A 14685-nucleotide genomic window follows, 5' to 3' on the forward strand; every position below is an offset into this window, starting at 1 on the left:
GAAGACTGGGGAATCACACAGATTAGCGGACCAAGAACTGTTGGACATTTAGGTGCTTTCCAATTTTTTGCTATTATCAATAGTTCTGTGATAAACTTCCCTAGACAAAAATCCTTGGGCACATCTTAACTTCCTGCAAGTGGATTCTTTGGGTCAAAGAAAGGCTATGTCAATTTACAGTTTTATAAGTGATATAAGAGGGTACTTGTTTTCCCATACCCTTGATTACTAAATTTGGAAAGATATGGAGTTCTAGGTCTCTATGAAAATGAAAACAAAATGTTTGCCAATTTTATATGTTGAAAATTTCCATTTACCTTTTCATTTCAGAACTATTTTCATCAGTTAAAAAAACTTGTATGGTATTTATAGAAAAAGGAATTCACTTTACGTTATATTACAATGATTGCTAGAGTCTTGTTTGTTTGTATTAAAATTCCTGAGTTGATGGGGCTTCCCTGGCGGTCCAGTGGTTAAGACTCCATGCTTCCAATGCAGGGGGCGTGGGTTCAATCCCTGGTCAGGGAACTAAGATCCCACATGCCACTCGACCGGCCAAGAGAAAAAAAAAAAAAAAAAAATTCCTGAGTCGAAGCAGAAGCCCGCTTTAACTTGTGGGTTTAAGGCAGAGGTGTCTTAGAAGGAAAAAAGATGGAAAAGGTTAAGACAAAAATGTAATACGATAGGAAATGGAGACAAAAAGAGCAAAAGTGTGAAAGGAAAATGATGGAGACATGAGAGGGCCCGACTCCTGCCACCATGTGCCCTGCTTGTACTTGCCCACTTTCTTGTGTAGTTGTCCTGTCTGATGTTCTCGGTTCAAACATTGAGCAACTACAGCTTCCTTTATCATTAGAGGAGGAAATGAAAGAGCAAGCATAATTACAGGCTGAGGAGTAATTACTGGGGCCAAAATGAGAAATCAGCACAGAATGTTTCTTTAAAGGGAAAATCCACATGTTGAGACTTGTTAAGTCATCAGGATTCTAGGGCTCTGACCCTCTGATGTTAGTCATTCCTTCCTTTTCAACGGTTCCCTCCCTAGTTTTCTAACTGGTCATTGTGTTGTTAATAAACACAGCAGGGCCCTTCAAATCTCTCTGAAAAGCCTGAGAATGAATTCAAATTCTAATAAGCAGCATTTCTGAACGTTGAAAAATAAATCAGTTGACTACTTATTTTATTTCTTTCTTCCTCTTAAGATTTTCCCCCTTTAAGGGAATTCACTGAACTAAAATTTAAAACTTTGAAGAGGCTTTGGTTTTAAGATGACAGAAGAGGAAGTTTCTCTATAAATAAGTTTAAGGTTTAGAAAACCAGCAGCAGCAATGGCTCCCTCTAACTACCAGAAAATGCTACAATCTAACCGTGGTTTTGTTTTCGACCTTAGAGGCTGTCATTTCTTTTAAAAATTTGGTCAGGCTGTTTTCTATCTTTCATCACCTTACTTAAAGTGTCCTCTTCACTCTTAAGTTATTTAGAGACATAAATCTAAATACGTCACATAAAAATAGGAACAGGGACTTCGCTGGTGGCACAGTGGTTAAGAATCTGCCTGCCAGTGCAGGGGACATGGGTTCGATCCCTGATCTGGGAAGATCTCACATGCCGCGGAGCACCAAAGCCCGCGAGCCACAACTACTGAAGCCCGTGCGCCTAGAGCCCGTGCTTGGCAACAAGAGAAGCCACCACAATGAGAAGCCCGCGCACCACAGAGAAGAGTAGCCCCTGCTCGCCGCAACTAGAGAAAGCCCGCGCACAGCAACGAAGACCCAACACAGCCAAAAATAAATAAATAAATTAAAAAAAATAGGAACAAAAATTAATAGAGTAATTTCAAAAAGTATATTTCTGACTATTTTTTAAAGTAGGGCTGGGGTAGGGGGATTAGGGAGATATTGGTCAAAGGGTAAAAACCTGCAGTTAGAAGATGAGTAGGGGGCTTCTCTGGTGGCACAGTGGTTGAGAGTCCGCCTGCCGATGCAGGGGACGTGGGTTCGTGCCCCGGTCTGGGAAGATCCCACATGCCGCGAAGCGGCTGGGCCCGTGAGCTATGGCCGCTGAGCCTGCGCGTCCGGAGCCTGTGCTCCGCAACGGGAGAGGCCACAACAGTGAGAGGCCCGCGTACCGGAAAAAAAAAAAAAGAAGAAGATGAGTAGGTTCCGGGGATCTAATGCACAGCACTGTGATTATAGTTAACAACATTGTAGTATATATTTCAAAGCTGCTAAGAGACTGGATCATAAATGTTCTCACCACGAAAAAGAAATGATGATTATGTGAGGTGATGGAGGTATTAGCTAATGCTATGGTGGCAATCATACTGCAATATATGTATCAAATCACATGTTGTACCTTAAACTGACACAATTTTATATGTCAATTATATCTCAATAAAAATAAAAAATAAAAGCAAGTTTAAAAAAACCCAAAACAAAAAAAACAAAATACAGATAGACCAGTGGATATCTATTTAACAGAGTATTCCATCACTGAAAACTTTACAAACAATAAGTGCTGGAGAGGGTGTGGAGAAAATGGAACCCTCCTGCACTGTTGGTGGTAATGTAAATTGGTACAACCACTATGGAGAACAGAATGGAGTTTCCTTAAAAAACTAAAAATAGTAGCAAGCCCACTCCTGGACATGTATCAGGAGAAAACCATAATTCGAAAAGATATATGCATCACAATGTTCCCTGCAGCACTATTTACAATAGCCAAGACATGGAAGCAACCTAAGTGTCCATCGACAGAGGAATGGATAAAGATGTGGTACATATATCCATATACAATGGAAAAAAAAGAATGCCATGAAAAAAGCCATGAAAAAAGAATGAAATAATGCCACTTACAGCAACAGGGATGGACCTAGAGATGATCATACTAAGTGAAGTAAGTCAGACAGAGAAAGACATACATCATATGATACCACTCATATGTGGAATCTAATTTTTTTTTTAAAAAGATACAAATGAACTTATTTACAAAACAGAAACAGACTCACAGACACAGAAAACAAACTTAACGGTTACCAAAGGGGAAAACGTTGTGGGGGTGATAAATCAGGAGCTGGGGATGAACACACGCACACTACTATATATAAGACACATAACCCACGAGGACCCACTGCATAGCACAGGGAACTCTGCTCAGTACTCTGTAATGACCTATGTGGGAAAAGAATCTGAAAAAGAATGAAAATATATATGTGTAGAACTGAATCACTTTGCTGTACAACTGAAACTAACACAACATTGTAAATCAACTATACTCCGATAAAATTTAAAAAAGAAAACAGAGTATTGTAAACCTAAAGAAACAGGAATCCAGTTCAAGAGGCAAAGCGTCTATTTGGGATCAAAGAATTGCAATTTGGGGTACACAGATTTAGACAGAAACCCAAATAGGGTCTTGATTCCTGGAGAAGGGCTCAGGGTTTTTACGGGGAAAAGAGAGGAAGATGAGGTAAGTTGTTTTTTAAGAGGAGTTCGTTAGTGTAAGATGAAGTAATCGATCAGGTGAAGTGTTCATTGATAAAAGATGAGGAAAAGCTAGCGGTCTCTAGGTCAAAGTCCATTGATATGTCCTGGTCCTTTCAGCAGAATATTCTCGTTTCTTTGCTGACTTCTTGGATTGTCGGCAGTTTGGTCCAGTTCAGAAGTCAGAAAACAGGACATGCAAGGCAGTTCCTCTGGAATACCTGCTCCAGCTCTATTTTAAATGGCTCCACTTATATCATCTTCCATGGTATCAATTTACTTGATTTGTGATATGTTTCTACATCAGTGGATGTTTAAAAACATTTATTTCTAAAATTTCAGTAAAGCCAATATGACTTCAATTGTGGAAACAAATCCCTTAAAATTTAAACACCAATTTTAAAAAAAAGTAGAGTCCTTATCACAATTAAAAATAAATAAATAAGGTTAAAAAAAAAAAAAAAAAAAAAAGGAAAGTAGGATCTAGATCAGAACTGTGTCCGGCATAGCCATTTAGCAATAATGTGGAAAGGAAAGCGACCTTGACCAGCTGTGTCAGGAGTCTCTTGCATTGCCACTGCAACCCTCTCAGCCAGGCATCAAAGTATTTTAAGTAGGAATTTGGCTGTGGTCCTTAACTCATTTTTTTAAACAAATATTTATACAGTGCAAGATGTCTGAAAGACAGCCTGATCAAAACATACAAAGTCCCCGCTTTTTTGGAGCTTTCAGGGCAGTGAAGGAGAAAGGCTAGAAACAAACAAGTAAATATATAATTGCAAATTGGGATGAAGATTTGGAAGGAAAAGAAATGGGTTCTTAAAAGAGAGACTAACAGAGGGGCATCTGGATGTAGATGTAGACACAGCCTTCCTGAGATCTGCATTAGGGGAAGCTATCTAAGCAGAGGGTGGGGAGAGCTTTCCAGGAGACAGAAACTCTGACAGTGACACTATGAGTAATGATCACTTGATTACTCAGAGAGCTGCAGCGTTTGGGGACATGTTAATATTTTCTTGTTCATATATGTGTCACTGCACAACAGTTTAGTATTTTGCATAGGGCTGTGTTCTCTGGCCTTTAGATTGACGGCTCTGTGATGAAAGGAAATGTCTTCCATTTCTTTCTACTTTCCTGGGTTTAGCACAGTGTGCTGCACGCAAAGGACTCTTGACTCACGCTACCCACTGAATAAAGGACTATTTCTCTGAGTCTGCCTAGTTGGGAAAGTCCCCTTGGTTAGATTGCTTCACCCATGGATTTTGCATTCCTAGCATCCAACAGAGTGTCTGCCATAATCAGTGCTCAATAAATATTTGTGGAATAGTGAATAAAAGACCAGGTGGATGAATAAATTTTCTACTACATTCAAATGTCTATTTCCATGTGTCCAGTGAAACCACTCATTTAGTCATTCAGTCATTAAATGAATAATCAATGAACAGGGCGTGCCAGGCATTGTGCCAGGGCTGGGGGTACAAAAGTGAGCAGAAACAGACAAGACCTTGCCCTCGTGGAGCTTATAGTCTACAAATTACAAAAGTCAGAGGTAGAAAATTAATCAAGCACATATTGTATTTTCTTTATTGTCAGGAGAGACTAGGCACAGTGTCACATCTTGATTTAGCCACATAATTTCCAGAAGCCCAGAGCAGGGCTCCTTGGTGAGTTGAAGCCAGAGTCTACTATTCAGGCTAAGGTACAGATGGTGAAACCCTGGACTGGGGTTGGCCTCTTATAAGAAACACGGTTCTGCTGCAATCCAGAGGACAGAGTGCCCACAACTAGGGAGTAAGTCTGATTTCAAGTGACAGCGACTTTTGGAGCCAGGGTCCATCCTTCGCCCAGTGCCTGCAGATTGGGGTGGTGATGAACTGAGAAGCAAAGCAGAGAAGATTCCACAAAGAGAGGATTAAAGAGATGCCGTGGGTCATAGGAATAAAGACACAGACCTACTTGAGAATGGACTTGAGGATATGGGGAGGGGGAAGGGTAAGCTGTGACAAAGCGAGAGAGAGGCATGGACATATATACACTACCAAACGTAAGGTAGATAGATGGTGGGGGGCAGCTGCATAGCACAGGGAGATCAGCTCGGTGCTTTGTGACTGCCTGGAGGGGTGGGATAGGGAGTGTGGGAGGGAGGGAGACGCAAGAGGGAAGGGATATGGGAACAGATGTATCTGTATGACTGATTCATTTTGTTATAAAGTAGAAACTAATAAAAAAATAAATTAAAAAAAAAGAGAGATGCCGCAGGTCAGCATCAACATCTCAAGAATGTGCCATGGGTGGTCTCACTGCCCTTGTTTCCAGGAAGGTTGCCCTTTCCCATCAAAGCTGACAGTTAGGTCCCCTTACTGAGGGCTGGGGTGGAGGTGAGGGAGTGGAGGGGTATCTCAGGCCAGGTTTGCTTCTAGAAAGGGAATTACAACCTTCCTGCTTCTCTGCATAGATTTGGCAGTAGGACACCATCCTTTTGTAACCTCCCTATCAGACCACCACAGAGGTTAGACTAGCCACTCAACAACCAACCTGCACAGAGGAACTTGTGCTGAGTAGACTGTTCAGCTTCAAAGCTCACTGCTCTTTGTTTATATCGCATTTAGAATAAAACAAAAGCTTCATAAAGAATCAATGTATCTCGGACTGTTCACATTGAGAGAGGAAAAAAATTTTTTTAATGAATTTATTTATTTTTGGTTGCGTTGGGACTTTGTTGCTGGGCACCAGCTTTCTCTAGTTGTGGTGAGCAGGCTTCTCATTGCAGTGGCTTCTCTTGTTGCGGAGCACGGGCTCTAGGCGCGCAGGCTTCAGTAGTTGTGGCTTGCAGGTTCTAGAGTGCAGGCTCAGTAGTTGTGGCGCACGGGCTTAGTTGCTCCGCAGCATGTGGGATCTTCCCGGACCAGGGCTCGAACCCGTGTCCTCTGCATTGGCAGGAGGATTCTTAACCACTGTGCCACCGGGGAAGTCTGAGAGAGAAACGTTTTAGCAGAATTATTCAGAGAAACTCCTTTCACTGAGCTGATGGCTACTGTTCCTTCCTCAAATGATAGATTCCTGTCTGTGACTTGATAGCTTCTAGTTCTCCAGACCCAAAGTAAAGAGGGATACATCAGATATACTACACACACACACACACACACACACACACACACACACACACACACACACACACTATGCGTTTATGTGCACTAACAAGAAAGTTTTACCTATTGAGTGATTGTTTTCTAAAAAAGAGGCTCTAAAGATTACAAGTATAGGTTCCATGGCCATACTGCCTGGTGTTCTAGCTCTGACACCAACTCTCCCATTCTCTGCATGCCTCAGTTTCCTCATCTATAGAATGGGGATAACAGGATTATTGCAAGGATTAAATAAGTTAATACATATACTGTTATTATTGTTAGTGATAATAACATGGGAATCCCTCCTAAAGGAATTTTAAGGGCCATAAAAAATAGTGCTGTTGTCCAGTCCTGACTGCCTTCTTTCTTGTCTCTCTCAAATGCTAAGCTCTTCCCTGCCTCAGAACTTTGGCCCTTGCTGTATCATCTTAGAAACCTCTTCCCCAGTCTTGTGCATGGCAGACCCCCCTTCATCCTTGAGCTCTGGGCTCAGATGTCACCTCCTCAAGGGGCTTCTTAAAAGCAGCCCCTCCTCCATCCCTCGAGACTGTCTATCACATATTCCTTTTTTTTTTTTTTTGGCTGTACTGCACGGCATGCGGGATTTTAGTTCCCCGACCAGGGATCGAACCCGTGCTCCCCTGCAGTGGAAGCGCAGAGTCCTAACCACTGGACCGCCAGGGAAGTCCCCTACATTCTCCTTGTTTATGCTCTTCACAGAGTCGATCATGCTCTGAAGTCACCCCTGCTTACTTCTCTACTTGTCGATTGTCTTCCATCACTGGAACTTAAGCTCTACAGGGGCAGTGACGTTGTTGTCTTGTTTGCCATGACATCCTGAAGGCCTCCGGCAGCGGTTCTCAAAGTATGGTCCATGGACCTCCTGGAAGGGTCTTGTAAGGTCAAAAGTCTCTTCATAATAATAGTAAGACTTCCTTTGCTTTTTCACCGTGTTGACTTTTGCCCTGATGGTGCAAAAACAATGGTGGGTAAAACTGTTGGCCCCTTGGCATGAAGTCAAGGCCATGGCACCAGCTGTACTAGCAGTCATGATATTCTTCTTCACCTCCAGAGGAAAAAAAAGCCAGTTTCACTTAAAAGTCACTTAAGAATGTCCTCGAAGAAGCAGTCAAAATTATTTATTTTATTTAGTCATTACCCTTGAGTACGTGACTTTTCAGGATTCTGTATGATAAAATGGGAAGTACACATAAAACACTCTGGCCGTACACTGAAGTATGTACATTGGTTATTTTCAGGAAGAACTCACTCCTGATTGAGTTATGAGCTGGAGTAAAGTGCTCTTTTCACGGACATAATTTTCAGTGGAAAGAACAACAATAAATCATGGACAGGAACATGGAACTAAAGATGTGGTTTTGAGAATTACCAGGTTAGAACTGATAGTGAAAGATAATGTCTAATAAGTATCTGACACTGGTTTACCCACTGGCTGACACACAAGTTTTCTGCTCTCAAGGAGCTTTTTTTTTTTTTTTTTTAATTCTTTTATTTTTGTCTGTGTTGGGTCTTGGTTGCTGCACACGGGCTTTCTCTAGTTGTGGCAAGCGGGGGTTACTCTTCGTTGCGGTGTGCAGGCTTCTCATTGTGGTGGCTTCTCTTGTCGCGGAGCACGGGCTCTAGGCGTGCGGGCTTCAGTAGTTGTGGCTCGCGGGCTCTAAGGCACAGGCTCAGTAGTTGTAGCGCATGGGCTTAGTTGCTCTGCAGCATGTGGGATCTTCCCGGACCAGGGCTCGAACCCGTGTCCCTTGCATTGGCAGGCGGATGCTTAACCACTGAACCACCAGGGAAGCCCCTCTCAAGGAGCTTCTAAGAATAAAGAAAGAGTAGAGGTCAGGATTGAGGTTTGCTGAATATTCGAAGCTAGGGGCAAGGAAGAAAAAGAGAAGTCAACAGGAAACCACTTAGGAAATGCATTAGTTAAAGAAACATTTCTGCAAGCAGTATTGCTTATTATTAGCAAAGCAGAGCGGTTACGGGCTACATGCCAAGATGTTCAGACAATCCTCTTGTAACTGTAACTGTAATGGTTTTATCCAGCAAAATGAGATTCTACTCACACTAATACTACTTTAAAGGATCTTGCTTTTTTCCTTTAATAGAGAATCCTTGCTTGCCCAAAGAATTCTCAATACGAGAACATCCTGAATTAATGGGCAAGTGTCAATACCACAGGTATCCCTAATTACGAACACTTTGTCAGATTCACAATAAGAATGACAATTAATTTTTCATCCCTGTGTCACATACATCGTTGTATTCATTCCAAAAGTGACTTAAGTAGATGTATAACTGATTCGCTTTGCTGTACAGCAGAAACTAACACAACATTGTAAATCAACTATACTCCAATAAAAGTGAATTTTTAAAAAAGTGACTTACATTTAGAGTGCAATCACAAACCTTATAGTTTTAAAAACAATCCTCTTAATAAACTCAACTTGCATTTTTCCTTCCCCAAAGACACTGGCCACAACCAGGGTTTAAACAAGACTTTCTCCCGTTGTCCATGTTGTGACTGTGCATGCATTCTGGGTTAGCCCAGAGTCTGAGGCTGCTGAGCCTCAATCAGTGCCCTACGAGGCAGATGCTGGAGAAAACAAGTCTCATTTTCATAGGCTGAGGGCAGCAAACTGCATTCCTTCAACCTCAAGTGTCATGGAGAAAACTCTTCCAATTAGAAAAGAAGGCTCCCGGAAAAGCATATGGAACATTTTTAATTTTAATTAAAATTTTAGAAATTATGCATTGAGATTTTAAAATAAAATTTTAGAACTAATTTAAATAGAAGGAGTAACAGATCTAGGACAACCAGCTGTCCCACATTAGGAATAATATTAGAAATTGGGGCCAGAGAAGTGGCCCAAAATGTCCCTCTTGGTCACTCCATGTTTAGTAGCAACCCATATTTATTTATTAATCACATGTATGTATGTATGTATGTATGTATTCATTCTTTTAATCTTCCTGAGAAGTTCTGCAAATGGCTTCACCATTTCCCTCCTCCTGAGCTGTTTTCCTCATGCTTTGCTTACATCCTTTCTGGTTCCAGCCACATATCTTGGGTCAGAGAGTCCACTCCTAAGACTTCTAATCTCACCTGTAGTGACTTCCAAAGCCTCCTTGAAGCACAAGATCACCTGGTTCAACACCTGTACCTTGAAATCTGATCATTCAAGATTCCAGTCCAGGGGGACTTCCCTGTTGGCACAGTGGTTAAGACTCTGTGCTCCCAACACAGGGGGCCTGGTTAGGGAACTAGACCCCTGGTTAGGGAACTAGATCCCACATGCATGCCGCAACTAAGAGTTCACACAGCACGACTAAGGAGCCCACGAGTGCAACTAAGGAGCCTGCCTGCCAACAACTAACGAGCCCATGTGCTGCAACTAAGGAGCCCACGAGCCGCAACTAAGACCTGGGGCAACCAAATAAATAAAATAAATATATAAAAAAAGATTCTAGTCCATTCTCAGCATTAAGTATCCCAAAATAATAGAAGATGGCTTAAATTGCTTGTTTGTTTTTGTTTGTTTATCTTTAGGCCATGCAACGCGGCTTGTGGGATCTTAGTTCCCTGACCAGGGATTGAACCACTAGGCCACCAGGGAATTCCCTGTTTTTATTATTTTAATAAATGCACACAAAACAAAAAACTCTTCAACCTACCAGCCATTTATACCATCTCTGTTAATCTTTACTGTTAAAGGTAAAGGTTCCACTAGCACTTGAAAAGAATGTGTGTCCTCTGCTTGTCGAGAAAAGCGTCCTCATGAAACCTATTAGACAACTTTACTCTCAGGCCACTTGCTCTATCCACTTCTGATAGAGGTGTGTTAAAAATCTCGATTATCCTTTTAATTTTATTATTGCTTGTTATGTTGTTCATGATTGTTTTCTCTCTGTCACACTTTATCTTTGCTTTTTTTCCCCCCTCTTTTCCAACTTTCTGTTGAAGAGATGCAAGGGAGGATCTGGATGCCTTGTTCCAAACTCCTGCTCTGATGGAAAAAAACCCAGTAACTTCTGGCACAAATGTACTTTTTTTTTTTGCGGTACGCGGGCCTCTCACTGTTGTGGCCTCTCCCGTGTGGAGCACAGGCTCTGGACACACAGGCTCAACGGCCATGGCTCACGGGTCCAGCCGCTCCGCAGTATGTGGGATCTTCCCGGACCGGGGCATGAACCCGTGTCCCCTGCATCGGCAGGCGGACTCTCAACCACTGCGCCACCAGGGAAGCCCACAAATGTACTTTTTGAAAGTGGAGAAATAGATTTAGCCCCTCATGCACTCTCCTGCTTTGCCTACGTGAAGTCCCGAAGTTTGTCAAAGGATGATGAGTCCTCATCCTTCACCTGTCACCTCTGCGTTTCTGGCCCTTCCTGAATGGGAGAATGGAATACAGGAGCAATGAAAGACAGGGAGACCCGGGAGGGTGAGGCAGATCACAAGCAGCTCCTGTCGTTTTTAGTGGATAATTCAGCCTTGGATTTTAGGGATAGCTCTTTTATTCCTCCTTCTCTCTCTCTCTCTGCTTTCCTTCCTCTAAAGTAACATTGAGGTTTAGGGGGAATTCTTCAGGGAATTAATAAAAGTTGCTGTCGGGAAATGCATTCATTCATCTGTCAAGTATTTAAGTGCCTGCATTTGTATATATCAATGAATAAAACAGACCCCTATCTTTGTGAAGCTTACACTCTGGCATGGGGACGGACAGTAAACCATAAATATATGACTATGTTAAAATGGTACAGTATAAAGTTACAAGTTCTATGGAAAAAAGAAAAAAGTATAGGGCAAGGTAAGGAGAGTCCAGATTGCTGGGAGCGAGGGTGAGGTAGGCCTCATGGAAAACGTGAGGTTTTGAGGAAAGACTAGAAGGAAGTGAGTTCGCCACACAGACAACAAAGAGAGAGCTTCCCAGGCAGAGCTGGAGCAAACATCCCAAGCTGTGAGCACGCCTGCAGCGTGCAGGGGCAGTGTGAGGGCCAATGGCGGGGGCAGAGGAGGGGCTGAAGGGTGACAGGAGGTGAGGTCATACGCTACACAGCCCCGAGGCCCCCCCTTGGATTTGGATTTTTTAGTAGAATGCGGGCATCACTGCTGGGTTTCAAGCAAAGGGGTGACACGACAGGACCTCTCTGGCTGCTGTATTGTGAACTGTGGGGAGTTAGGGTAAAAGTGGGGAGATCCTTTAGGAGGCCATTGCAATATAAGTGGAAATGGATGAAGAGGTTGGATTCTGGATATGTTGGGAAGGTAGCGCCAACCAGCCTGCCAGACTGGGCAAGAAGGTAAGAAAAAGAGAAATGTCAAGAATGACTCTGAGATTTTTCATCCGAGCAAACGGTAAGGGAATGTTGCAGGAGGAGTGGGTTTGGGGTGGGGTAAGATCAGTCTGGTTTTGGGTGTGTCGGTTTGAGATATCTATTGGACTGCCCGGCGGAGATGTTGAAGAGGTCATCAGACTAACGAGTTGTGGATGAGATGCCCCAAACTTTCCACCGCACATGCTCTTCTTGTCCCTCCACTAAACTCCAAGACTCTAGTGGGCAGGGGAGGTCTGGGAATTCAAAGCCCCTAAGAGAAGACCTGCGGTAAGCCAAGTAACCGAGAGGCCAGGCTTTAATCACAAAGCTTCTCATAACCAACTCACCTCGTGGCCCGAACTCCGGCCATCTCCTTCGTATTCTCCCCACATGGGCGGAGGCAGTCCTGCACAAACTGTTTGAAGATCAGTTTTTTACTTTCAGTCCATTGCAGAGTGATACTTTTGTAGAAGACAAAATCAAATGCCTGGCTATCACAGCGGTACCAAACTGCTATAGAAGTTTCTCAACACTTATTCTCAATTTCTGTACTTACTTTCTTTGAACAGGTAACAAACTGCTCATGGGCTGGCACTGGTCCACAGACCATACCTTGAATGGCACTGACCTAGAGGACTTTTGTGGCCCGCATGACCCAGGAGTAGTTCATAAACCCTGCGATAGTCATTCTTTGAGTGAACTTCATTTCTAGCAGGTTCTAGATGTTCATGTTGATTTCCTGATTCCTCTGACCCCTTAGGGCAGGGAAATTCAGACTGTCCCACTTGGATGTGCATCTTCACACCGGGAAAAAGGGGGAGACCAAGGTTGGGTTAGAATGGAGATAAACATGACAACATTCAAGAACCCATGATGAGAGGCCATACTTCTCCAGAGCCACACAGTGCTGTGTCAGGGGAAAAGTGGACAGAAGTTTTAGCTCATAGTTTCCTTGGCAAAATCCCTGAGTTTCAGAACAGCACTGAGCTTTTTCGAGGTGTAAGAAATTCACAGGCTTGACACCCCTGTGAGGAATGCTGTTTGAGTACAAGCGCTGGATGTCCTCAAGATGTTCTTTGATTACAGAAGAATGGTCCTCTGTTTGGCTGAATTCTCCATGACAATCATTCTGTGATAATAAGCAGACATTTCCTTTCAGCACACACGTTCTCACCAATGTCCATAGTCCTGTGTGTGGGCACTGGGAGACCCTCTAGTGAAGTTCCCTCTTCCTATGGTTTTATGGAGGTCCTGGACCATTATTAGAGTGAGTTTCTCCTAGGTCCTCTTATTGAATATCTGTAGAACCTTCATATTGATGCCCGGCTCCAAGACCTAGGCATGACCTTGTAGTCATTGGTGATACTGCTTCCTTCATCTACCAACTCAACTTGAAGAACTGGGGGAAGTAGTGGGGATGAGGTAGTGACTGAAGAGGTGTAAGGTTGCTGCGGCAAGGGGAGCATTGGGTAATTGGAGATGACCAAAGTCAGGGAGCACAAAGAGGATGGTGGAGGGCAAGGTAGGCCACCTCACACTTGGTTGGAAAGTTTGTTCCTGGTTGGAACTGGTTCACTCACCCCAAGCCAGCAATAGCCCCATGTTTGGACCCCATTCATGAGTCCCCAGGTCCATCAGATCATTCCCTCTCTTCCATCCACCTCACTCGCTGGCGTTTGGTGCTCTATGGAATGCAAGGATGGCTGGCGTCAGGCTAGCCACTAGTCTATTTTCACTTTTAACCAGTTACATTTACTTATTGCTTCCTGGATTGTAAAATCTATCAGATAGATCAAGTCCTCCATTTTTACCCTCAAAAGTTCACTGGCATACTTTTAGCTGCAAGTATCAATTAAAAGTGGCTTAAACAAATCAGTGTTTATTTCCATCTAGAATAAGAAGACTGGAGATAGGCAGCTGATGGCATTGCTTAAGCAGCTCAGTACTTCTGGATCAGGTTCTTTCACCACTCCTTTACCAATTAGCACAATTCTAGATATCCATGTTCTGTGAATGTGGCAGCATGGTAATAAGAGAATTTAGCATGTCTAGCCTCTAGAGGGTAGGTATTTGGTTAGGAAACCAACTGTGTCTTCCACAGCATTTTTGCCGATATTTCTCTTATAATGTTTTGGTAAGTTGTATAAAGCATTCTGATTCTAACAAATATGGCCAAGGCGTCACTCCATAATTCTCTAAGAACTCCAGTCCCAAGGTTAGTCTTGCTTCCAAACTCCAGGCAGAGAAAAACCTGGAGAGTCTGCTCATTCCTGTGGTAAACTGCAGTTCTGGATATCCCAGGAGATCTCAACAGACTAGTTGATTTCGAGCCTCCCATCTCTTGGGTTAAGGCCCACCCATCACTCTCCTGCACCGAACTGCTGGCTCTAATTTTAAACTGAGAAAACAGGAAACTGACTTTTTGGGGGGAGTGTAAGAACAAACAGGAAAAAAATGAAGACATTTGGTTGATACAGATCATTTGATTTTAAAAGGAAAAATAATCTCATGTAGGTAACAAAAAAATTCAAAATTTAGAAGTGAATATGAATCTAAAACTGCTCTTAAAAAATAAGTCCTATTTATTTATTTATTAAAAAAAATTTTTTGACTGTGCTGTGTGCTAATTGTGGTATTGGTATTTCCTAACCAAGTACCTATTCCTGTTTTTGTTCCCTGACCAGGGATCGAACCCGTGCCCCCTGCAGTGGAAGCATGGAGTCCCAACCACTAGACTGCCAGGG

General features: G+C 42.9%; 1 protein-coding gene across 6 annotated transcripts in view; it reads right to left on the bottom strand.

Moving 5' to 3' along the window:
- SLC35E3 (solute carrier family 35 member E3) overlaps positions 1 to 14685 on the bottom strand; it is a 43784-nt gene that overhangs the window by 8284 nt on the left and 20815 nt on the right. The window contains exons 4-5 of one of the 6 annotated variants that reach the window (XM_060112512.1): positions 12289 to 12356; positions 6355 to 6454 (exon numbers count right to left, since the gene is read on the bottom strand). The exons of 1 other annotated variant lie outside the window; for it this stretch is intronic. In XM_060112512.1, the coding sequence (XP_059968495.1) occupies positions 6430 to 6454; positions 12289 to 12356 (93 nt within the window). In that variant the 3' untranslated portion in view covers positions 6355 to 6429. Of the gene's footprint in view, positions 1 to 6161; positions 6455 to 8205; positions 8441 to 12288; positions 12357 to 13542; positions 13626 to 14685 lie in introns of those variants that run through there. 4 more of the 6 variants (XM_060112505.1, XM_060112508.1, XM_060112510.1 and 1 more) reach the window with 4 other exon arrangements.

Source organism: Mesoplodon densirostris, chromosome 11 (assembly GCF_025265405.1).
Source record: "Mesoplodon densirostris isolate mMesDen1 chromosome 11, mMesDen1 primary haplotype, whole genome shotgun sequence".
NCBI lineage: Eukaryota > Metazoa > Chordata > Mammalia > Artiodactyla > Ziphiidae > Mesoplodon > Mesoplodon densirostris.